We start from the raw sequence: 26,129 nt of genomic DNA on the forward strand, positions 1-26,129 counted from the left end.
ATCATTCAGGAGTCAATATTGAAGTGAAGGTATTGTATATCCAGTATTGATATTGATCAAAAAATGTTGAACAATTCCCAGCCCTACCACACACTAGTGTTTTCATGCAACTTATCAGCAATCTAGTCCAAAATACAGTCACTCTCATTCTTACAAACACAAGACGTAGGGAGCATGTTAGCCCAATGCTTGGTTCTCTTAACTGGTTACCAGAGAAATTTAGTAAAGCACTGGTCCAAGCTTATCAGGTCTTACATGGTGAAGCCCCTGAATATATTTGTGATATGTTAACTCCCTATACCAGTGTAAGGTATTTGAGGCCTCCAAGAGCTTGTGCCCTTAATCTTTGGAATAGTTTTCTCATTGACATTAGACTTTCTGACTCAAGCCACTTTAGAGAGCTGAGCTAAGATGCATTTTTATTCCGGTCATATGTAGTGTTTTTGTGGTTTAATATGTCTCTTATTTCATATGTTAGTTAAAATGTTTGTAACATTGGTTTAGGAAAGTGCTGTATAAATAGTTTACTTACTAATCGTCAGCAAATTCGTCATGAGTGTCATTTGGTAAGGGTGTAGAAAACCCTAAAGCCACAGTTTTGTGGTCCTCAATCACTGGGACTGGCACTCTGCTGCAAGGTGTCTTGGGAAATGTGTGTAGGCCAGTGGTCTCCAATCATACCCACAAAGGGTCCGGGAGGGTATAGATTTTTGTTACGCTGAGTAACAGTACTTAGAAGTATTGTTTTATGACAGTTTTTGGGCCCAAACAGTGACTCATCCCTTTAGCACAGGTCCCAATTTTTTCTGTGCTTTGTTTAGTCTCCTTTTTGTCTTACTGCTTATTATTTATGCTATTAAATACGTCTGTCCTTCCTTTCTCATTCCATTTTTATTTCTTTGTTTTGCTTTTCTGTTATTGTTGTGACTGTTATTGAAGATGGTCCTTCTTGCACCATCAGCATCCCCCACAGCCCACCTCGCTGTACATAAACAGCAACAATTCCTAACAGAGGTATAGAGTCAAGGATAAGAGGCAGTAAAAGAGGAAAAGAAACACTACCATCTCTCTCATACACGTACACACACAAAAGCATGTACTTTCACACACTGTAAACTAATTCATTGTTTTAAGACCTATAGATCCTGCATTAGTATATAAATGCACTTTGAATATGGTTCTTGTTTCCCTACTGACACCTCAGCTTATACTGTCTCAGTGCATTTTGGCTTGGTCATGCATCTGTGGTATGAGAAGAGGTTTTACACTAGTTATATTGTTTGAGGTTGTTCAGCTTGTTTCAGCAATACAAACTTCCTGGAAACTTGACCGTGTAGTGGTTCCTTGTTATATAGTAAAGACATATTTAGTAATACTTGGTTTCCTGTGCACTGGCTGTTGTGCAATACTTAGCCAAGGAGCAGCCACAGCATCTGAATACACAAAGCTGATATGCTAGTTTAAAGCTTCTAGGTACATAAATCCATGTTACTGTTGTTGGTCTCACAATATAACTTTCCAATGCCCAATAAATGGAGCGCTAACATAAGCATTACCCTCACCAATTGCAAAGCTAATTGTGGCTTGTCCTGCCCACACACCTTTAACAAAACTGTGTTCCTCTATAGTCTCTTTCTCTCTGTTTGAGTCAGAGAAAGCTACAGAAAGAAAGCTGTGCTGTTGTGCTAGCTTATCTGTCTGTTTGTTGCCCATCTGTCTGTCTGCCTGTTTAATACTTTCTTTTAAGACGTTTCCATTTAAAAGCTAGATAATGTCTTTGTAGACATGAACACTGTAAAACACTGCCTGGATATGTAGAACCTGTTTTACTCATTTCTCTCCCTTGTGCTGTTGTTTAGTTCTACTTCAGTGGCATAGCAGACTGGAAGTGTTAGACTGAGGGCTGTCAGTCATACATGCTGATCAGAATATTAGCCATGGCCAGACTTTTCTCAGATATGACTGATTAGTCATTTTTAAGCAGTCTTTTCTTATTTTTCTATCTTGGGCTTTTTTCATTCAAACTTTGCTGGAAGTTTCATATAACACTCGATTTCAGTATCATACAAACATTGTAAATATTTTACGCATTGTTTCCTGTGACTTTAGGGTCATAGAAAACTTCTGTAATATCTCATTGTGTAGGTTACAAATGATTAAGTATGATTAATAACCTTCATACCTCATTCAATGTCAATTTTGCTTACAGATATTAGTGCAGATAGTAGGAGTGTAACAGTACACCTCAATTCACGAATGTGACATTACACATCATTGAGGTGGGCAACATCAGCTCGGTTCTATTAACAGTGTGATCTTATGCAGTTGTATTGTTTGATCATCAAAGATTACAATTAACCTAACACAGCAGCATGTTCATTGTCATATCTAGCTCCACCTCCCAGGCTGTGCAATGTCAATTTGGACACAGTCATAATTTTTCTTAGTTCGATCCAAAATATCATGACAGTATTAAACCCTGAAGCTAGTATTGAGAACCGAATAAAATCGTGAAGCTAGTATGGAGAACCGAATAAAATTTGGAGCTGAGTGTATCGTTATAACCCTATAATTTACAACTTATCATTTTAATATGATACCATAAATTGTACAAGAAATGATTGGTGATGCTGCTTTTCTGTTTCAGAAAGGAGTTGTCTGCACAGACCTATGAAACAAACCACACCATTCAGGCTCAGTGTTCTGGGAATGATGCAGTCACATGTTCTGTTCCCGTTCATGCCAACGATGCCTCCGTTTCACTGCTAATTAGTGGGTCTGTCAACAGCCATTCTCTGCTGTCACCAGAGATGTACATCAGCACCTATCAGCTACGTAAGTTCCCCTGTTTCACTGTCAATGAGATTGAATAAAATAACAACAGTTATTTTATTAACTACTGATTGTAAACTTTTGAACGGTACTGCTTGTTTGAAATTTTCCCATGTATAGATATTGACATTTGGCAAAACACTAGACACATCATTAGCTGCTTGTGTCTGAACAATGAACATCATATAATAATGATAGACAGCAAATTAATATTTAGTGGTTATGTTTTGATATGTTAGATGATATGCTTGGAAATGTAAACATTAATTTACATAGTGCCTTTTTAAATACAAATTCCATTAACAGAAGGGTGGCATAGGTCCCATCCATACTCATAAGACAGCAGAGTTCTGAGAATAATGACGAATTCCACTCTCTAAGTCTGAAGTCTCCTGATTCCACAGTGAAACCTCAGCAGGAGGTTTAGCAGCAGGCTGTCATTTCTATAAATGTTCATCTCGAAACTGGCGTCACAAGCATGGTTTTCCTGTAAGAAGGCTAAATGTACATCAAGGTTAGTGGGTGGCTGCTGTGTTTGATATTTAGGAAATGAATCACTGCCAGTATCTGCTGATAGACAATCTTGCATGTCTGTAAAGTCAAAGTGTGAAAGAGCAGCTGATAATTATTAAGCAAGTTAGGGTCGGTATTAATTATACCAAATCTTTGCTCATTATGTAGTAACATAGAAATATTATGGTACATCGTTGAGTGCGTTTACATGAAATCAGCAATCCGATTATAATTGGATCTCTGCAGTTATCTGATTATTCAGATGGTCATGTAAACAGCATACAGTTTCTTAGATTGGAGTAAGGTCTAGAAATCTGATTAAGAAATTCAATAAAGAGAGCTGGATTTTAGCTCAGTAATAAGATTTGCTGAAACCAACTACATGCTTGACGAAATGAAGAATTTATTTTTCTTTAGTTTTTATTTTTATTCTTTATTTCTTTTTTTTTCTTCATTTTTCCTTATGTTCATATTTTCTGCTAAAGTGGGACAATGTTTTAATTAAAAAAACCATGGCATGAAGTTTGAGTTTTACATTACATTTGCGTCATGTCTTCTTCCGTGAGTTTATTGGCTGGTTGCAAAGCAGAAATCCGATTGCTCCCAGACTCACGTAGATTATCATTATCTGATTACTCAAGTGCATATAAATGCGTTGATCGGACTACTGACAACCTGATTTTCTGCAGTTATCAGATTATTAAGTGCATGTAAATGCACTCACTGTATTTTTTCCTTATGCTTTATCCAAATGATCTAGAAACTATATTAAAGTATTTTTAAATTAATGGTTTGGCGAAAAATCTAATTTACACACTTTTCAGCTTAACCCAGATGTAGTTGATCAGCTGGGACATTTAGTGTCCAAATCTTGCTTCTTTAGTTCAGCGCTAAAGCTACAAGGCTAACACACCCAAGAAGTCACTCGTCACCCAGATTATTCTAATATTGTCTAAAGTGGTTGTGATTCAAAAAGATTAATCTGATTTCAAAATGATCTATGTCACTATCATTAATCATTACAGAACAATGCAGGAAATTGTAAATGGTTTAAGTGAGCATAAAGTTTATTATGTAATTTTACAAGTGCTCAGTATGCCCTCCTCCAGCTGTACGGACAACATCAACACAACAGTCAAGTTCATGCCATACTCCATTGAGCATATCGGGTGTTGCTGTACTCACGGCTCTTTCAGTGCGATTTCGGAGATCATCCAGTGTTGTGGAACCAACAACGAACGCTCTGAGCTGTTGGAGGTTCACTGACAACGACAATCACGTTGCACAGTTATGACAGATTCACTCTTATTGAAGTGGAGAAACGCAAAACGTTTTCTGCTCAGGGGTTGCCATCTCCTTACTGACTGAAGGGTGCCGTCTTCCGGTGACAATGAGAAACTCTATGACCTCCTCTTTCAATTGGTGTGTGATTGGTTCCTATGCGCCTCATGGTTGTAAAAATATGGCGCTTTGAAATCGGATGAATCTTTTTGAATCACCCTGTACTTTACTGTGTCTTAAACCACACTGACGGCTCCCGAGTGGCGCAACCGTCTAAGCGTTGACCCTATCATCAGAAGGTTGCAAGTTCAATCCCTGGTGATGCTACAGCCATCCGTAGCCGGGAGTCCAAGAGAGCACAGTTGGCCTCGCTCTCTCAGGGTGGGTAGGATGGCCCATCCTTCTCCCCCCATCACTCAACGCGATGCTAGTCAGCGCAGGCGTCTGTTAGCTGACGTAACAGATCTGGCGGTTGGCGCTTTCCTCCGAGTGTGTGGCGTGAGCGGAAGTTCGAAAAGAAACGGTGGCTGGTTTCACAGGTCTCGGAGGAAGCCTGTGTTAGCCTTCACCCTCCTAGCGTTGATAGTATTGTGTGATTGGGGGGGGAAAAAAAAACAAAACACACTGACAAGTCTGTGAGACCGTAACGAAGACTGATTGGTTTAAAAAGAGCTATGTGGATGTATTTACAGAAAAGATTTGGGTGTCTGTCTAGTATTTTTAGCACTGCTAGTCTCGTAGCTCCAGGGCTAAACTAAAGAAGGAAAATGTGGACACCAATATGTCCTCGATGATCAATTATTTGTAAATTAGATTTTTTGCCGAACTATTCCTTTAAAGAATCTTGAAAAATGCTACATATAAACAGATTAGAGCGAAATTTCACATCCAGCAGGGAATAACATAAACGTCTAAGTAATTAAATTAATTTGTGGCTTCAGTAGGCCAGTGAAGTAGGCAACACATAATATTTGTTCCTGGCCTGTTACCTGGTTTAGAGGTCTGACTGGTAAATGACTGAGCAGGTCATTTCACAGTAAAATGCTTCTCAAACATCAAGAACTCCATGTAGGCAAGGAGATGTGTGTTTGCTTTGTCTCCAAAACCATGGTGACCAGCTACAGATTTCTTCTGATAGGAAAAGCATGGAGGTCTGTGTGCTAAATCAGCACTCTTTTTAAGGTGCAGGCTGATGACACATTTGGTTGTCAGAGGCCATTTTCCGGCAGTGAATGAAACGGAAGTTTACTACAGTTTAGTATTTAGGAAGACTGATGAAAGAAGATTGATGAAAGGGGTCTTGAGCAGGGGGTTTAATGTCTACACTGGAGTTAAACTGGTCTGAGATTAACACTTGAAGTTTATTCCAGTGTTTCCCACAGATTTGAAATATAAGCAGCAGTGGGGAGAGACACCTATTCTAAAGTATAAATAATTGAAATTCATAATAACTTTTTTAAAAGGATTGCACTTAGCTATTACACATATACACAGATTTCAAGATAATGGGCCTCATTCACCAACCATTTTTAAGAAGAAATTTCTTCTTAAAACACATTCACGCAGTTTTCTCAAAGATTTTGACATTTAACAATGTTTTCTTAGGTCTTTATGTCTTGCATGTGATTTATTGTTGATTTTCTGTATGAAAAGAAGTGCACATCCTCTACTGTACACACTTCTGCACTATTTAATGCACAGGTACTGTTTTGATGAATTTAACATATTGGAGAAAAAAAACATGGAATAAATAGAATTTGTGCACTAAAATTTGCAGAAAAATGTTGTATTAATTAATTTCCTGTAGAGGATGTGTCAACTTATTTTCACTTAGAAGATCAAAAATACAAAACATGTAATTTGACCTGGGATGTTCATACGACTGTATATGTAGCATTGTTGTGGTGTTGTTATGCAATCCAATGTAGTAAACATTACCTCTTGTCCATTTCAGGAGTTTTTGGACTATAGGCATGGTATACTTAATATAATTTTATATGATAAATTAGGTGCTCCGGAATCTGGGTGACGAGTGCCAAACTTTGCCACCCTGTAGATCTGCCCAGATGCTATGATGAAAAAAGCACAGCATATTTGAACCTTGAAGTTTTAAATTCTTATTTTTTTTATTTTTTTTTATTCCTCTTTTGAGTGTTCTAGGCTCCCTGCTAAAAGTGCTTTGCACTCAAACTGCTCATTGGCAAAGAGAAAGCTGAATTGAACAATAAATGAACAAATACACTCCAGTCAAGGCAGATCCATTTCTGTTTAATAATAATGAGGCAGCAGTATCTTAGCCAAAGCTAATAATGGCAAAATGCAGTGAGTGAATGACAGTAGCGACAATGCCTATTAACAAGCTCTGCCATTTTGGAAATAGTGATATTGATATTGGGGGAGCCAACAATTTTTTTTCTTGCCTCTAATGATTACACAGTAATTATTGTTGAAATCCCTGTTCTGGACAGCCATAAATGCAGACATTGGCAAAAGGTACAGAAAGTAATTATAGCTTGGAGTCTGTAAGATGGCATATAATTGTTCAATGAAGAATGGCGCATTGCCGGCTTAAGCTGAAACTTTGCTTCCGTATTCTTTGAATCAAGCTGTAGTCAGTATTATACATTTTAGAATTGTCAGACAATATTCTAAGTAAATCTTCACTATAATAACACAATTGCTTCGTAAAATAAATAATTCTCTGTTCTATATTAAAAAGTAATAATAATGCGAATAACAAGACCTGAGATATAAACAGCAGAAAGGAAGAAGGTTCAGTTAATGAGAGTTCTGATGGAGTAGTGCTAGCAGTGGTCAGTTTAAAAGTAGATATGCTTACAAGAGGTGGAATATTATATATTTTATTTTGCTTTAGGAGTTGTATGGCAGAGGGTGAAACTCACCATCGGCTCTGTACAACTTTGAATCGAGTGTCTTTCTGCTATAAGGTAATATGAATTACTGTCTTTCACAGGAAAGCCAGACCCGCCATTTAATCTACACCATAATGTGACCACGGAGGGTGAGGTGATATTCACATGGAATGTCTCACTATCTGGTGGATATCCACTTAACTATGAGATCCGCTACACATCCAACACTTCTCTCCAACATTGGGAGGTGAGTAAAACATTTGCTTGTAAAATGACCTTAAAAATCAGTCTAGGTCGGTTAATGGTCTAGTCATCTGGTCTGTTTTTCAAATGTAGGTGTATTGTTAGGCATGTTTTGCCACTGATGCTGTTCTTTATTATATTTGTTATGTAATAATTTGCGTGGGTGTACTTTTTTGACAAATTGCATATTGAAACCTTCATTTAAATCAGGCATGTCAAACTGGAGACCTTCCGGGCCAAAGTGCTGCGGAGATTAGCGTTTACCCTCATCTAGCGCTCTGAATTCAGTTAATGAAGGCCTTGCTAACTAGCTGATGAGCTGAATCAGGTGGGTTTAATAAGGCAGCGAGCTGAAGTCTGCAGTGTTCTGGCCTGAGAGGACTGGAGCCTGATTCATGCGACTTAAATGTACTTCACTGTCTACATATAGACAACTGAATATGTATATATTTGCTGTTGCATTTGCCATAGGTGTTCAAGGTGCAGTATCCCTGGGTGCCTCTGAGGGACCTCAGTTCTGGAGTCAGATACACTGTTCAAGTGCGTTGTCAGAGCCCCCAACACCCGCATTACTGGAGTGACTGGAGCCAGCCATTCTACCTCACACTTTATGGTAATGAAGCTATGACATTGTAAACAGTCTTAATACTTGTTAGCTCATCTTGTTCTGTTTTAGTTGGGTACTTTTGTTGTTTCAGATTGGCTAAATAGCAAAAAACATTTTTTTTTCCAGTCAGCTATCAGTAAGATTAAACTACATAGAGACACTGGCATTAGCTTAGCCAAGACTGTTTAACAATATTACTTTTTTGAGTTTAATTATTTTACATATCTGGTAAAAATAATTTAATCATTTAATCAAAATCATTTTCAATTTTAACATTACAGTAAATACAAATACAGTAAAATGTGACAAGAATTACTTGTTTTTCAGCAAGGTATTAATGTCTTGGTTAGAAGAATACAATTAGAAAACCAGGTTTGGTTCCTGACATCTTAGTCCACTCCAGCCACTACATGGATTTGCACAGCTGATTTAATTTAATGGTGGACGGAAGTAGGTAACTGTAAATGCTGGGCTTCTTCAAGGATGACTGTGGAATGGTTAAACCAACACACTGATAGATAAACTAATAAAATCATAGTGTATAATTTATTTTTATTTATTCTAATATTAATATGAAAATAAATGCTTACTGCCCAGATAAATGGCTTTACAAATTTTCTCAGATGCCTCGAAGACTTTTGGACAGAACTATACGTTAAATAACATAATAATATGAAGTACTCTGTTCCAGAGAAACACACTAAGACAGAATTATTCACAGTGGTGGTGATTGGAACCAGATGTCTGAGGCATTTAAAGTCTCTAAAAAGCTCCTTCACAGGAAGTTATTACATGAAATGGTCATGAATATGCAGCCTGAGACATTTTTCACCACAGGTTTATGATATGTTTATGAAAAGGTTTTGCATGCGTGATGGAGATGGACATGGAGTTTTTTTTCATATTTACCACTATTTTACTATAATCAACATTACATACACAATTATGATGACGCGTATATATATATTCACTGGTGGTTTTGTATAGTAATACAATGGCTGTACTTGCATTGAAAATATCATGATCCCTGGTTCTTATCACCACCTCTGTAAAGAAATCTGAGTCTGCAAGTTTCGCTAAAGTGTTTCTCTAACCATTTTAACTCAAACCACTCTGAAAAAGTAGTGGAATTCCCCTTTAAACTTGCCACCAATATGGGAGTTGAGCCCCAAATTATCTCTCACTGCATGTTACACGAAAACCATGACGTTGGAACCAAAAAGGTTAATTGTACTTTATCTCCAGCAGTATTCAGCCTTTTAGACTGTGTGTACTGCTTTGACTGTAATCCTCTGCTTTTACATTAGTTACTTTCATGCCCACTTAGTGCTGCCCTGTCTGTCATGTTATTTATCCACATAGCCGCTCTCTAAATTATTCTTTTGTTGAGCTTTTTCTTTTTAACCAAATGGACAGCTCTTTATGAATGTTTTACTGTACCATATGTATGGTATCCAAGCATTGAATATTTAGTTGTTTTTTAACAGAACATGTTATTTAGCAGTCTGTGGTTTTGATTATACAGGAAATTATTACTTATGCAGTCAGTTTGATATGATCACCTTTAGCTGCACCTCCCGTTTTAGCTGGCAACTGGCTCAACATCCAGGCTGTTCAGATTCCCACAAATTAGTCAGCCATATTTGTAATGTGTTTGTTTGAGTGTCTTGATTGTTGCTCGCACAGGCCATTGAGTACTCAGTAACAATGGAAAATCTCTGTCAAATGATTTGCAGCAGTTGAATGCATTTATAGAGACAGCATGATTTAATGTCCTTATGAGTAAGACTTGCTTGTGGAGGGTCTCAGGGGTAAAACTCCCATACAGAGACACAGAGCAAACTCTGACTCATCATATGCACATATGATAGAATTTCTCCATAGTGGGAACTTGAATTAAACATTGTGCATGATGCTTATTGGTTTCTGTAAATGAAGAGACTATCTGTTAAATTAGTTTAGATGCATATGCAGAGAGCTATATGCAGAGAGTCTTTTGGCAGTGTTAATTTGCTGCTCATCACCTGCTTCAGTCCACTGCTGTTCCCACTGCCACCTCATAAACTAAGCAAACAGTTTACCATATCCCAATAACAATATCTTAGAGACTTGACTATAAAGTGGGTAGCTCTGTGATTTTCGGTTAATGACATGTGTGTAACTTGGTATGAAATGCATGCAAGTCCCATATAGCAACAATGCTAAGCTTATCACTCATGAACAGTGACTACTACTGAGGGGACTGTTCAGTTCCATCATCCCTCAAAGGAGTTTAGCGCTGAAATTAATAACTGATCATCACATTGATTTGTCAGTCTACTCATGCTTAAGCAGAGCTCAGCAACACTGAGGTTATCTCATCATTTATCAGTCCACTCAGGCTTTATTCCATTACATCCCAACCCTGTATACTAGAATAAGCACATCGCAGAGAGAATTCCAGTGGAATCGAGCAAGTCAGGACAGACATTTTTAATACAATCAGTAAAACACAAAAGTTATACAGCACTGAAGCAAAGTCTCATTTTCATTTTCTGTAGAAGCTATGCTGGTTTCCACGTGACATCACGCAAAGCAGTGCTTCCATTAATAACATCCAATAAACACTCCTCAAGTTGATGCACTTCATTGAAACTTCCCTTTGAGTAAAAATAAATGATTTACTATGCAATATATCTGCAGATCCACTCTACAGAGGCAGATGAGAGACACAGTGAAATGCACTTTGATTCACTCGTATCAGCCTGTATAAAAGAGGGTTTTTTGGTTCTTGGTTGAGTGTTTTTTCTTTTAGCATGAGGGCAGGATTATAGTGCTTTTGTCAAATGCTTGTTGGGTTTACTTTCCATGGCAACCTAAATGGAGATCCACTGTGTACACTCAAAGGAAGATGAGGGTGGGAGATACCACATCAGGGAGCTTGAGAGGCAAAACAGCCAAAGTAGGCCAAAGAAAAAAAATAGTGTTCAAACTGAACAGCAGTCTGCTTAGAATTGTAGAATTTATAGTAAGATTTGTTATTCCTCATTCCACGTTTTCCCTATTTCATTTTTTTTTTTGGAACACATTGGATATGGTTTATTTATGTAGTCTCCTACAAACAGCGTCAGTCAGTGTATTACATACCCATGACCAATGAAAAAAGTTATGTACTTAATTTACTTGATTCAGTCATGATTTTGTAAACGTTCAATTAATGATCAGCAAATTTCTCTCAAAGAAACTTTGTGTTATCAAGATTAAAGCCAGTCTGATAAATTGCACTTTATTCTTCTCTCTGTTTCTCCATCTCTTAAAAAGTGAGCTACATTCCTGCTGAAGTATTCACCAAGCCTGGGGCAGAAGTAACAGTATACGGTGTCTTTCACAACCGTAGCTGGGCTGCCAGCAGGGCAGTGTGGTTGCTGAATGGCCGGGTGATCCCAGAAAGCCAGTACAGAGTGGTCAATGAGCGGGTCAGTGCGGTCACCATTATGTCAAAGGAGCCTGGATTTGATACTCTGATGTGCTGTCATCCATGGGGAGAGAAATTTAAGTGCAGCCTTGCTTATGCCAAAGTCTACACAGAAGGTGAGAGAGAATTCGTAGAAAATTCTGCAAACCTTGTAGTTTCTATGGGTTATTATGCATATTATTATGCATTTTGCTATTTTGACCCTTCGAACCATAATTCCCCAAAGATGAAGTTAGTTTCCTATTTGCTGGCTTCTTATTAGGGGTCCAAGCACCTTTAGGTGCATGGAACCCTATTGCTTTTGCTAGGATTTTTCTTCTTATTATTATTATTCTTTTTCTGCTCTAAAACGGTTTGTGGAGAAGACACCGTAAGTCATCCAAAGACCAAACTTAGAGGGTAGGTGTAGATTCCCCCCCACTACTCAGGCAACTGAAATGACCCCAACATTTTACGTTTTTGCCCATATCACCTGAACCATGGGGGCTACCCTCAAAATTCTTGCTTCTACATAATCCTTGCTTTATTCTACATCCACTGCAAGTTTAGCTCCGCCCCCAAATCATCATATCATCATAATTGGCAAAATATGTGACATCTACATTTTTCTACTAGTCTGAGGTTTTTCAAGATATCAACACAATATTGGTCTCAAAATGTTCAGGGGAGTCTGGAGGTCAAGAATTATCGAAAAAAAATTAATATTTGTAAACAGTATGGCTGCCACGTGCCAATTAAGCCCTTCTGGGTTTGGCTTAATTCACATAAACGGCTACAGATCGAGATTGCTTTGGCCAATTCACATCAAACTTATCAGTCCTGTACCCCACATGATTATGTGGAAGCCCACCAAGGTTGATAACGATTCCTCTATAGGGGGCACTATAACAGCCAAAAATCTGTTTCTCAGCAACCACGTGGCCAATTGAGCTGAAACTTTGCATGCTGTATCCATGGCCTAATATTTACAAGATCTATTAAGGACAACTGAATCATTTGACAAATATGGCTGCCATTGGCCAGTAAGCTTTCAACAGGCATTTGGAGGGCTTAGCATTGGCCAATCATCACAAAAATATCATATGTCCACATAGTCAATCTCTAATAGCCTATAAAGTTTGACCTCAATTGGCCATGAGGTGGCGCTATAGCGTATAAATGAGAATAAGTCCTATAAATTTTATCATATATCAAAATAAATCAATAAATATCATTGCTTACACTGAGCATGACATTTTATCCAATACAAGTCTTTAAAATTCTGTAAAGTTTTTCTTTGATTGATCAATGTTTAAAAATTGAGCTTTTCAAACTAATTTGTGGATTTTAAAACAACTGTTTCAGTTTTGGTCTTAAAACAATCTGTGGAGTCCGTAGGTAAATAATTATCAAAAAAACCTTGACTTTATTGCAAAGAACAGCCATGAGACACCAATGAATCTGTTCGACCTGGGCTTTTCTGACTTAGGGGTTAGATAATGGTTTTAAATTACACATCTTATTAATGTCTAAAACATTGCAATTATATGTCTGTTCCAAAATTGCACAGGAAATGTGGAAATTTGAGTTAAAGCCAGGATGGCCACATAATTAATAAGGGTAATATCTTTTCTGCCCGGCAGAGGGAGCATCAGCATTAAATGCAAATTATGACTTCAAACATACTTATGGTCATAGTCTTTGCAACAACTATCTTGCGGCAAAGGAACTTTCTGAATTTTATGTATTCCATTGAGCCAAGCAATTTTGCTTATACACGTCTTTTAAAAAACTCTATTGTTGTTCTGTAAATCATCGGAGTTTGAAAACTGATGTTTTCATACTGTTTGCTGAAATGTTTTTGCAACGTCTCAAACTTGGTCTCTAAACAACCGTCAAAGTCTTAAGATCAATAATTATTTAAAAAACCTTGGCTTTTAAGCACAATGTTATTGCAAGTTATGGATCAATCAGTTTGGTCCAGCCGATTCAGAAACAAGGGACCACAAATCTGTCACTTATGCTCTGATTGTGACCAAAAATGATATATACATTGCAAATAATCAGCTGAGGAAACCTATGAGATTTGGCTTGAATTGGCTTAAGTTGGCTCTTACAATGCTCAATGTACTGCCAACAATCTAAAATGTATTTATTCCTGTCTAAGATTAAAATAAAGACATGATTATTGTTTCAAATTATGCATCTTAATGACACATTAACACTTTGCATAATGTGTAGGTTGTACTTTACAGGAAATCCTATAATTTGATTTCAGCAAATTTTGGTCAGATTTTTCTCTGGCCACCAGAGGGAGCCAAATCAGTAACTGCATGTCATTGTTGACATATACATGGAAAGCTTTACTGTATGTCTTTAAGCGAAGAGCATTTCTGAATGTTATGTTTTTCACTAAGCCTAACAATTTTGCAAATACAAGTCTTAAAAAACTTCCAGTAATATCACGGTTGAAAAAAGATGGAGAATAGACATTGCTTACTAATTCTTGAGTTTAAATCAAATTAAATTTTTCTTAAAACAATCATGTTGAAAATATCTGACTTAAGCACAGTGTGGCTGAAGATTTGAATAATTTGGTATGAATTGGCTTATTCTGCCATAAAAGGCTAAAAATACAGCAATAATTGTCTGAATATAAATTTGACACAAATATACAAAATGACAAACTGACAGTGTATTATGATTTCGTTTGAAATTATACTACTCAATAGTCACAGTAATTGCAAGGTGGAAACTAATTCCCAATGGGGTGGTGCTAGGTTCCTTATTGCTCTAGACCGATAAATTCTCTCAAAAAAAATAGGTCTGCTGTGGGCCTCTTGTAGCTCACCATGAAAACATCCGCCTTTGAAGATTAAGGTCGTGGGTTTAATTTCCTGTACTGGTCTTGGATGGTGCTGTAGCAGTTGTTGTGAACACATGCTTAATTATCTTAATCTTAATGAAGGATCTTTCTTAAAAATCCAAAGATTTGCTGCCTTCTATGTCCAGAGACATGAAATTTGTTTATGCTGCTACTTTGTCCTAAAATGGTGCGTGGTTCCTTGTTGCATCCTTTCAATAAATTGTTTCAAAAACTGCAGTTTTGCCACAGACGTCTTGTGGCTCAGCGTTAGAGCCTCTGCCTTTGAACTCTAGGGTCGTGGGTTCGAATCCCCATCATAGATGTTAAAATGAGTTGCATAGATTGTATCAGCTAGTGGCCTTAATCATAGGAAAAGGAAAGCTTTCTTAAAAATCTGAAGATCTGCTGCAGTCTACGACCAGGAGCCACTACTTTACTCCTCGAGGTCTTCCAGGTGCTTGGACCCCGCAGATTGCCGCTTGCGGCTGTATTTAAAATTTGCATTCCATTCCATCTTAAATGGTGCAGCAGTTCATTTTGGTGGAAAAACAAGTTCAAATAATAAGCCAACATCAGCTTCGTTGTAGTGCCGGGCCTAAAGCCCAGGTGCTTGCATGTGGTAACTTGGCTGATACAGCTTTTAAGTGGTGACTTCTATTGATTATCTATTGATAAACCAGTTATTTCCAGCTGCTTCAACAGTGAATTTGTTTATCCCTGAAGTTCATTGAGTGTAAGCTATTATATACAAGCAAAACTCACCACCGATGATGGCAATATCACTAATGTTAGTAACAAAGAACACTTTCAGCTGGACAGTGCTGGATAAGTCAACAAGCAGAAAACTAACAAAAGCAGCAGCAAAGTGAAAAGCTTTAGTTCCCCTCGAAACAATATATAATGTAGTGGTACGCAGAGGAGTTAAAACGTAGCCACTGTTCCTCTCACTGGATGTTTTGCTTTATTTTCATGTTAAGGTTTACGTAAACTCTGCGTTCACACAATGAAAATAATGTTATTGAAAGGAACAAATACACTGATGAAATTTACACTCATATAGCTGTAACAAATTGCACTGCTTGTTGAGCAAATAAGACAAATGTGATTAATCTGTTAATTAGTTAAATTATTTTAAATATAACCCCTGTATGGATGTTCAAATTGCAAAGCGATTATTTTAGAGTAACTGCTTGGAAAACATTGCAAAATTATTTAGTTGTTATTAAGTTACTGGAGTGAGGAATGGAAGTCTGTAAATGTTAACTGGTTAAAAACGACTTATGAGTTAAGTGCTTATTTGAGTACTTGTATACTTATTTTCAGGATATTTTGATGCAAATATAACCTGTCAGACTAGTCAACAATCAAGAGCTGATTCCATGACCTGCAAATGGAATAAAAGTCCATGGGCAGTCGTCCGATTCCTGTACAGGTATGCAGATTCATGCCTTCCTCTCCCAATTCCTCTCATGAGTGAAAGAGCAACAGTTGTGTTTAGTGTTTCCTCGCACCTTGCATTTTTAGAAGATATAAAGGAATGTGTGAGGAGATGCCACATGAGAAAGGCACCATGGCTCTGATGCAGGAGGAGTCGATGTTTGGGATGGAGGAGTGCCCAGATGGTGCGGGAGACTTTCGGGAATGCACCTTGCGAGGCTTGAGCCTCTTCTCCTGTTACAAGCTATGGCTAGTGGTGGAGGGAGGACATGGCAAAGTGAAGTCACTTCCTGTCTTTGTTGCTCCTGTTGATTATGGTGAGTGTTTGAGTTTGTCATCAAGTTTTACTTTGGCTGTCCATAACCCTTAGAAGTCAAGAGGCATCGCTTTTACTTTACTGTCCTATTCACATGTTGGAATGTAATTCTGTGTTTAATTATGATAAGTTACACAGTGAATTACGTTTACATTCAACTTGCATTCTGTACCAACAGGTTTGAATCACAAGATTCAAGATAGGTTTAGTGTCATACGTATTCAGAATACAGAGCATTCAAAAATACAATGAAATTCTTACTCTACGGCAGCATGCTCTTACAGAAGAATGATTAAAAAGAATTACGCAGGCGGCAGTAGCGGAGGAGGGTATTGCACATACTAGCGGATACTCCAGACAACAAGCAACAATGAAAAAAAGAAAGGGCACCAAACAGTAAAGATGACTGGCAGTAGGAGTGAAGTAGATGGCAGGAATAAACAGGAATAGTGCCAAATGGTAGGTGCATAGATGTGCGGATACATCTCGATTGCAGAGTAGAATATATAATGAAGTGTATTACCATACGGAGAATAAAACAATGTAAGATACCATTTGTGGGGTAATACGGTGCACAGTATACCGTGGAATAAATACAGTGTGATACAATATAGTCCAAACGAGTATAACAAGTGTTAAGAAAGCATTTGAGTCTACTCTTTCAGCTTTTTCTTTTTATTTCAACAGCAAGAAATAACAAAAAGCCTTCCTCTGCTGTTTGGAAACACAAATGTGGTATCGACTGCTGCTTGTATCTGCTTGCATCAGTGAGCTAAGAGTGAGAAATAATTTAGATTGCATTACATCATATTATGTGGGCAGCGATAACTGCACCTTCTAAGGGTTAAATGAAGTCCAAAGATATACAGACCCTAAACAACACTATTTACAACATCTAAACGTCACTCTTTCTTTCATTCTTCAGTGAAACCATCATCACCCTTAGACCTGGAGGCAGTCACTTTACCCAACAAAACACTGAGAGCGAGTTGGAAGCGCCCACACTTGCCTGCATATGATCTGCAGTATGAGCTACGCTATGTTCCGTTGCGTGGAATAGCAGATTTTCAGTGGAAGGTAAATTTCTCTAAACTAAGGTCTCAGCTGGCTGTGGGTAAAAGCTGAACAACAGCTTTCTAAACGCAAATGCCTTGCACAGAGACCCAGAGAGCTCGATCAGAGGTGGCATGCGGTGGCGCAGTTTTTTTGGTCTGTAGTTGTATAGCTGAATAATTGAAGTTCCTTGAGCTTAGATTGAAATGATGAAGAAAAATGATTCAAGCAATATTTTCTGTGATTACAGACAGCAAGCAATTTATGTGGTCACTCTGCAAGAGCTCCTCCGTTTCATTTCATTTATTGACATTTGTATTAAAAAGGAGGTACTTTGTGGTCTATCTTCAGTTGAGTTTGGGCTGCAGTTTTAAATTCCATTTACAGATTTACTGATTTATCTATCCTTCGCAGGTGTTTGGGTCTATCTTTGAGTCATGGGCAGCAGTTGTGGTACAGGATCCATGTGTTCCATGCAAAGTTCAAGTGCGCTGCAAAAGACTGAATGGCTTGGGTTACTGGAGTGACTGGAGCGAGCCTCATACGTCCTCGATTTATAATAGTCACGGTAAATCTTTCAAAAGTGAAACAAACATGGTCCTGTAGGAAATTTGATACGTCTTTTGAATGACTTTGCTGCTGCAGTGATTTGTGTTGCTTCAGTATCTACTGCTGAGACATATGCATGTGTTCAATTTAATGCATCTGTTCTATAAATTCGTTGCAAATTGTAGCCCTGTATTAAGTGAATTTCTCTGGTCATGTGATTTCAGTACCAGTGACGGGTCCAGATTTCTGGCGAGTTATACAAGAGGGCACTGCAAAGAATCACTCTAATGTAACACTGCTCTTCAAGGTAATAGAGACTTAAGTTCTTATTCCAATGCATCAAGTCCCTGAGGTTATTTACTACGTAAATTAGAGTGATTTTGGTGTATGGTGCTTTGGTCTTCACTAAACAACCTGATTATTGTACGTTTTAATGAATGAAATGAAATAAGAATGAGTGAAAATATAGTGGTAATAAATTATGAGTGTACCAGATTAGACTTGGCTGTGGTGCCTTAAAGCAATAGTTCGGTGAAAAAAAAAACAAAAAAAAAACAATTTCCCTCATGCCAGATGTAGTCAAAGACATGTTAAGACAAGCTTGGTTCTTTAGTTTTGCACTGAAGCCAAGGGGCAAATGTACCTAAAGTAATAAAAGCTTAAGCCACCAATTAGCTTTGTTGGATAGTTAAATCATCTTTTCAGACACCAAACGTGTCTTGACTGATCAGTTCCATTTGGGGTAAAGTGGAAGCTGTGTAAGTAAGATTTTTTGACAAGCTATTACTTTAACCATTTGATAGTGTTTATCAACAAAATTCTTTTTTAGAAAATTGCCTCATTCACATCTAAAGCTTGGATTTGTCTCCTAATGTCTTCCAGACTGTTTCAACAGAGGATCCAGCCAGCTGTGTGCAGGGACTTGTTGTCATGCACCAGGTCTCAGGGGGTGTCGTGTGGTCGGATGATGTAGCCCTTGGCTCATTTTATACATTCCAGTGGAAAGAGGAAGTCCATACCATCACAGTCATGTCTCGCAATTCTTTAGGCTTCTCAGCCAAGAATAGCAACATGACTCTGGTGCGTCAGCCTAAACGTGAGTTAACATGCATCCAACATTCCTGCTGTAACACTTCACTAATATCGCTGATGGGGAATCATTAGTAACATAATGAACACCACAGGAAATTGCTTTCTGTAATGCATTATAGGAAAAAAAAAATAGTGACAGCTTGTTAGTGTCATTTGACTTTTTTTCCCTGCTGCTTCTTGTTGTGTTCCATTCATTTATTTTAGGTCACCCATTACTCTTTTTTCATTTGAGGCTAATTGCTTTAATGGAAGCTGTAGTTGTTTTGATACAGAAGCTGATCTTTTAGCTTATGGAACAGGCCACTGTTGCTCTGTAATTGGCTTTTGTTGTGAATATTAGATGTAGCCTTTGTAAATGTACATTCACAGCATGATAGGATGGGATGCTCTAATAGTTCGATTCCAGTTGTTATGGTAACAAACCTGTCTTGAGTGTTTGTGTCAGGTAATAGTGGTGAGGTCTTGTTTCGTATTTTAGTGCACTAAGCGTTTTTTCTTCCTATTTTTAGGACAATGTGTGCAATCGTTCCATGCTGCAGCCAATGCCACATGTGTGTCTCTGTCCTGGACTTTACTATCTGGCCAGCCTCTGCCTGTCTCCTTCATCATTGAGTGGCTAGAGCTGAATGGAGACCCTGGACAGGGCACTGGGAGAGTAGAGTGGCTTAGAGTCCCCTCCACCACCAGGGACCTTCAGCTTTGCCGTATGTTTGTAGCCTTCATATATGACTCTGTTGCTTTCTGTCATTTTCTTTTCTGTGAATTTACCGATGAACCTTTGAAGGTCAACTATGGCTGAACGATTTAGGGAATATATCTAATTGCAATTTTTTAGACCAGTATTGCGACTACAATTTAAACGTGATTATTTTCTGTAGATTAAGCACCAGGCCTTTTTTTGGGAGACGACCAGCACATCCATTTTTTCAGACTTTAGACTTGAACGCCAAATGTAGTCTGCCAGACTGACAGTTCATAAGCTTTATGTTAATTTCCCCACTTAAAATGTGTTAAGACAATGTTGGATAAAGTAAGATAGAACTAAAATTGCAGCTCTTTCAAATTGTGATTTTGATATAAAAGGTCAAACCAGAAATGCGTCTTTTTCTATTACGTTTGATATGTAAAGAATGCGGTCTAACAAATGTTTGTGTTACAAAACAATAATAAGCACTTACTGATCCGAATTGAGCTCTGAATGAATTTGCATGGCTCACACCAGCAATAAAGGAAGCCTTTTGTCTTTCGTACAGTGATAGAAAAACTTTAACTTGCAGAAAGCACTGGAAATCCTCTAACTGCAGATTTACATGAGTTAAATGGCTCATTGCCAAATTCTCCCAATGGATCACAGGAGAGATGCTATAGAACAAATGCTATAGGTCAAGAAGGTTAAACCAGGGGAGCCCAACTCTGAAATACACAGTAAAATTGAACATGACATTGACCTCACATACTTCGGTTAACAAGAACATTCAGCATTACAGATTACGGTAAATACCCAGCATCTATTACCTAATGTCCCCTAACATTTGCAAATAAATTAAATTTAGCAAATAAACAGTAATTGTACATTAAAATGTGCACAAGCATTTTCTTTGTAGATGATATGTTCACTTATTTTCATTTAGTAAAACAACAACAGGTGTTATTTGCCTAGGGACACAGGTTTATTTCAGTGTGGTTATTTGCTAGTGTCTGTAGCAATCAAGGCAGATAAGATGTGTATGAAATCAACCTGTACACCTCTTATGACTCATTTTTCTCTTTACATATGCATCAATAGTTACAGTTTCTGCGATGTTTTACACAGGGCATTTCTATGGCTCAGAGGAGTTTAGACTGTACCCTGTGTTTGTGGATGGTGAGGGAGAGTCAGTGAGATGCAAAGGTAAGCCTAAGTATTTATATTTTATATTTTATTTAAGTTCAAGTGAAGGGTAATGTTAATGCTACAATATACAAAGACATTTTGCACAGTTGTATGTTTCCAACTCTGTGGCAAATGTTTGGGGAAGATTCTTGTTCCAGCATATCTGTGCCCCTGTGCACAAAACGAGGTCCATAAAGACATGGTTTGATGAGTTTGGTGTGGAGGAAGTCCAGTTCAGAGCCTTGACCTCAACCCACTGAACAGCCTTCCCATGCGTCACCTGTGTTTGACCTCGCAAATGCTCTTTTGACTGAATGTGCACAAATTCCCTTAGACACACTCCAAAATCTTGCGGAAAGCTTCCTAGAGCAGTGGAGTTATAGCCGCAAAAAAGAGGGCCAACTCCATATGAATGCCAATGGTTTTGGAATGGGATGTCCAGCAAGCTCATATAGGTGTGATGGTTAGGTGTCCACATACTTGTACACATATAGTGTACATGAGTAATGTCAGATAGATGTCATTCAAAAAATACTGAACTGCTCTATAAACTGTAAACTTTGCTTTGTTTTGCAGCTGTGAGAAGTGATCCTGCAGCCTACATGCTCCTCATGATCATCGCTTTCCTCTCTGTCGTGTTATTTGTCACTCTTATCATCTCACAAAACCAGTAAGAAAGCATTATTTAACTTCTGTTTAACCAAAATTGATATAATCTAACAAAATATCAGACAAATAAGATCAACCAACAGTGCCTATGGTTTAAAACCAACTTTATATTCTTTTATTTAATATTATTAACCTTACATTGGTCTCCTGTTAGTATTCACATTAACATTGCACAAATAAGATTATCAAATCAAAATACAGATTTAGTGGCAAAGGTTGATGGTTTAAGCCGTTGGCGGATAATTGTTATTGATTCTGTCTGCATGCGTGTACTGACTGACAGAATGAAATATGAAAAGTGACAGAGGAGGGGACAAAAGTCCTCATGGTTCATTGACCACAGGGTGAGCAGAAGCAGCAGAATAAATGAGCAAAAAAAAAAGTGAGTAAGGCAGAGAGAGCCCTGGACTACACAATACACAGCAGCATGCAGACTGAGTGCCTTGCTCAAGGGCACGCTTGTCGTGAGATCTGCCCATAATTTGCAAATGCATCTGATTACTGGGTCCATTACTTCCATCGGTCAGACGGTTTTACTTTGTGTGCTCCATTTAGGATAATTCACTTGTATCACCTTTTCTTATGTAGAGTTACTAATGAAAATGACCTTCATCCTGTTTACTGAGCCACGAAAAGTCCACTAATACACATGGGCTTTGGAAGTGAATCTTAGCATTAAAGCAGAGAGATGAATGCAGACAGTGCTGTTGTTCATCCAGCAAATAAATACGCATTTGCTATGTGTGATTCTGCTTATGCAGGCAAGCTTGTTGTTCATTCTTGTGTAAGCATCGCCTGATTTACATAATTCATGTTACAGATTCAGACATAGAGCGTGTGGGCACAGATAGTCTCTCAGGTTGTAGCTACATGGCTTGTTTGATTGGGACTAATTTTTTTTAATAGGGCCACAACAGTAAAGATTTGAGTTTCTTGATAATGATATTGATGTCACGACTAGACGCTTTATGCTGGGAGAATCCTCTTGGACCTACATTTCAAATTATTGCATACAAGGTTGAGCAGTCGCATAGGTTCTGGCAAAATATGCAGTGAGCAAGACAGGATGGGTTGACTTGGCAGGTATATCACTGCTCAGTAGCAAGTCTCTTACTGTGTTTCAAAGCCTCACTGTCAGATTTCATTGCTCTGTCTTACAGTTAGGGCTGAGGATCAAAATTCAGTGTATTTCTGGTACTGAAAGAATTACTGATGCTCCTAAATATTAAAAAGTGAGCCAATAAGCATGACTGCTCTAAAATCTAGACTGATGATAGGCTGTATAACTTGCATTTCGTACAGAGGGGAGTGGAGCATAAGCTAACACGTTGGATTTTGCTTAATAATTTTAAAACTATTTATTCAAGATTCATTTGTTTTTTAATTTTTACTTTTTTATACAATCAAGATACACATCTCTGCTACAAATTAAACCATAAATTTTGTTTCAAGCAGTTATTGACTTAACTTTAACCAAAAGTGGCAGGAGTGCAAGAGTTACTTAGTTTTAACAAACTGACAGGCTAGTTTCAACAGTGGGCAAAAAGTCTGGTAGTTAATGCAAAACGCAAACAGTTCAATACAAATCTCTGTTGATTTGTAAAAAGAGGGTGTCACATGCTTAAATTATGTATTTTGTCTGACTACAAAGTAGAAGAGCAGATATCAGCACTATAAAATTGGAAAATATTTTGTTTGTTACATCTGTGATATGTTTTTAATCCTCTGCAGAAAACATACTTCTGCACATTTTCATCGGCAGTTACTTTTTATTTGCTGAATTTAACATATTGGAGGGAAAAAAAATGGCCTGTGCAAAACTTCTGGTTGTAAATAATGTGACTCATACATACAAGGTCACTAATCAAAAAACACTTACAATGATAAAAGTTACCGTTGTGGTACAAAATATTTTCAGCGTGAATCTGGAGAAATATCTGTCAGGTTGCTGTCAACATTTGCAAGCAAGGTTGCTATGGCAATATGAGGACATGACTAAAAGCACATTCATCTTAGGCCTGCTTAACTGTATTAAATATCAACATTTTAATCCACATAACTTTGTGCCCCACTCTCTCCTACATGCTATTGTTTCAGCACTTCTTGATTCTTCTGCAGTCTGTAGTGTCAGTAAATATACCCAATTCCAGCACCTCACACTCATATCTGGTTTAATCCACACCCACTTTCAGTTTGTAATTTAAAAGAAGGTATTGGGGAAAAGTATGGTTTAGGAATCTGTATCGAAGTCTAGGTATTGGTGTTTGTATCAGCTTAGAGAAATAGTTCGATATCAAGCTTTTCTTATAACACTATGGTTAAGACACACTGTCTGTTCAGACATAAAATTCACTCTCAGTCTCTGTAACTTTCAGAATCAGGAAGCTGATGTGGAAAGACGTCCCAAATCCCAACAACTGCTCCTGGGCCAAAGGGGTGGATTTCAAAACGGTCAGATTTCAAGTGCTTTGGTATATACAGAGAACTGTATTGTTCTTGGATTTGTGATCATTGTATCGATACTGTTAAAGAAGAATATTTTTTTATCTTGACTTATGTTTACCATAAACACAATGTCCTTCCATTAATAGTTTTCTATTGTGTTTTTATGTAAATTTATTTGTCTAAACAATTATGTAACAGAAAAACAAGAAATCTTTACTAGTGGTGGAATACAGATGTGAGTATTCCCTCGGTATGCAGTTGATCAGTCTCATCGGCAGGTCGGGATAGACATAGTAAAATGCAACCCTTGAAAATGCATTGGTGTTACTTCATACTGACATATTTATCTTATATTTTTCTTGTAGTTGGAGGGCACAGACAACCTGTTTGGTCATCCAGAGGGCCTTACTGCTTGCCCACTTCTGCTGGTGTCCGAAAGAGTCAGTGAAGTGGAGATAGTCGAGAAATCCCTTCTCATCGCTCTTGAGAAAGACCAAGAGAAGGAGGCCCTCCTTCTCTGTTCTGTAGATGTGGAAAGCAGAAGCACCAATCTTACAGCAATAGAAGGCTCCTTAGAGCCCCTTTCTCTTGACACCTCTACCGTAGCTGCAACTCCAGAAACATCTGGCCAGTCGTCTGTAACATACTCCACTGTTCTGGTCTTTGATCAGCCAGTTCTCCTCAGGAAACAGCAGGAAAGTTTAAGCAGCTCCAGCGACGAGGGCAACTTCTCAGCCAATAACTCTGATATCTCTGGCTCCTTCCCTGGAGGACTCTGGGAGCTGGAGAACCAGTCCTGCTCCAATGGCGCAAATCCTCGAAACTCCTGCTCTTACAACTCGGTGGAAGAGTTTTCCGAAACGTCAGAGCAAGAGGATGAAGCTCTGGAGAGCAGGCGGATGGCCAAAGAACTCTATTACCTGGGAATGAATGAGGAGGAAGAAGGAGATTTTCAGGACGAAGATGCAGATGTGGATGAAACAGTTTCGTGTGTAGATTCCAGTCCACATTTGGAACGCAAGTTTTCTGGCACCAGTGATTCAAGCTCCTCTTCCCAGAGAAGCATTCCTCTCTATCTGCCCCAGTTCCAGATTGCAGCCACCGAACCGCTCAGAGAGAAAGTGGAGGAGAGTGCCCTCCAGCTGTGAAATCAAAAAGTATCTCTCATCTCTGCAAATAGTAGAGGACACTATGTTCTAGCAAACTTCTGCTAACTGCCGCTAAAGTGGATTTATGATCAGCTACCATTATTTTTCATCTTCACCCTCATTCCTCATGAGAAAACCAACTAAACTGGCCTTGGATAAGCTGCATTAGCAAAGGACCTTCAGTGCTAACATTGGATCACCTGTTCTGAACTAAACCAACTTATGATCACCAAATGCCTCCTTTGACCTTACTTTTAAGAGAAGCTATAAAAGAAATTTTCCATTAATCAAACTGCACCTGGCGCAAACTGTGCCTGGATCAGACTGCTCCTGCCATCTAAGCACAGTCTGACTGTGAATGTCAAATGTTGACAGGTTGAGTCTCAACCTGTTTTTACTGGAACTCGCTGCTTTTCATCCTCGCCATATGGGATGCGTCTCGTGTGTTTTGAAGGCTGAAGTAAACATTTGAATTACTGACTGATGTACAATGCTGTCACAGGAAGTATTCAAATAAATTGAAAGGACCTCACTTTCTCAGGCATTGAAAACATAGGACACAGGTGCTTTTGTAAAAACACTTGCAATCGGTGCAGATGAAAATGGTTAAGCAGGTTCGATTGAATCCACTGAAACTGTATGACAATTATTCTGTTATATTTACATTTGAATATGAATGTATTTTGTCATTGATGTTTACATTCTATGAAAACTCAAACATTGAGTTATGAAACATCCCATCTATTTTCAGTGTCTGACATTTTGTATTGCAAATTGTTTATGATGACCATTGAATGTTACTGACAGTGAATCTGTTCAAAATGTTAAAATGTATCTAAAGAATGCTTGTATAGTGTATAAATATTTCCTGTCTATTTTTCTGGTCAGAATAAACTATT

The 26,129-nt window shown here is 38.1% G+C and overlaps 1 protein-coding gene across 2 annotated transcripts in view; it reads left to right on the plus strand.

Annotated features, from left to right (window-relative positions):
• The window catches only part of lepr (leptin receptor), a 67,858-nt gene extending 41,729 nt beyond the window's left edge, over nt 1-26,129 (plus strand). For both annotated transcript variants that reach the window (XM_036570254.1, XM_036570255.1), the window contains 15 exons: nt 2,648-2,835; nt 7,601-7,746; nt 8,214-8,355; nt 11,650-11,919; nt 15,972-16,080; nt 16,173-16,402; nt 17,327-17,478; nt 17,869-18,022; nt 18,228-18,310; nt 18,886-19,099; nt 19,605-19,799; nt 20,909-20,986; nt 21,545-21,638; nt 24,013-24,088; nt 24,448-26,129. In XM_036570254.1, coding sequence (XP_036426147.1) covers nt 2,648-2,835; nt 7,601-7,746; nt 8,214-8,355; nt 11,650-11,919; nt 15,972-16,080; nt 16,173-16,402; nt 17,327-17,478; nt 17,869-18,022; nt 18,228-18,310; nt 18,886-19,099; nt 19,605-19,799; nt 20,909-20,986; nt 21,545-21,638; nt 24,013-24,088; nt 24,448-25,230 — 2,914 coding nt within the window. In that variant the 3' untranslated portion in view covers nt 25,231-26,129. The remainder of the gene's footprint in view (nt 1-2,647; nt 2,836-7,600; nt 7,747-8,213; nt 8,356-11,649; nt 11,920-15,971; nt 16,081-16,172; nt 16,403-17,326; nt 17,479-17,868; nt 18,023-18,227; nt 18,311-18,885; nt 19,100-19,604; nt 19,800-20,908; nt 20,987-21,544; nt 21,639-24,012; nt 24,089-24,447) is intronic.

This window comes from Colossoma macropomum, unplaced genomic scaffold (assembly GCF_904425465.1).
Source record: "Colossoma macropomum unplaced genomic scaffold, Colossoma_macropomum, whole genome shotgun sequence".
Classification (NCBI taxonomy): Eukaryota; Metazoa; Chordata; class Actinopteri; order Characiformes; family Serrasalmidae; genus Colossoma; species Colossoma macropomum.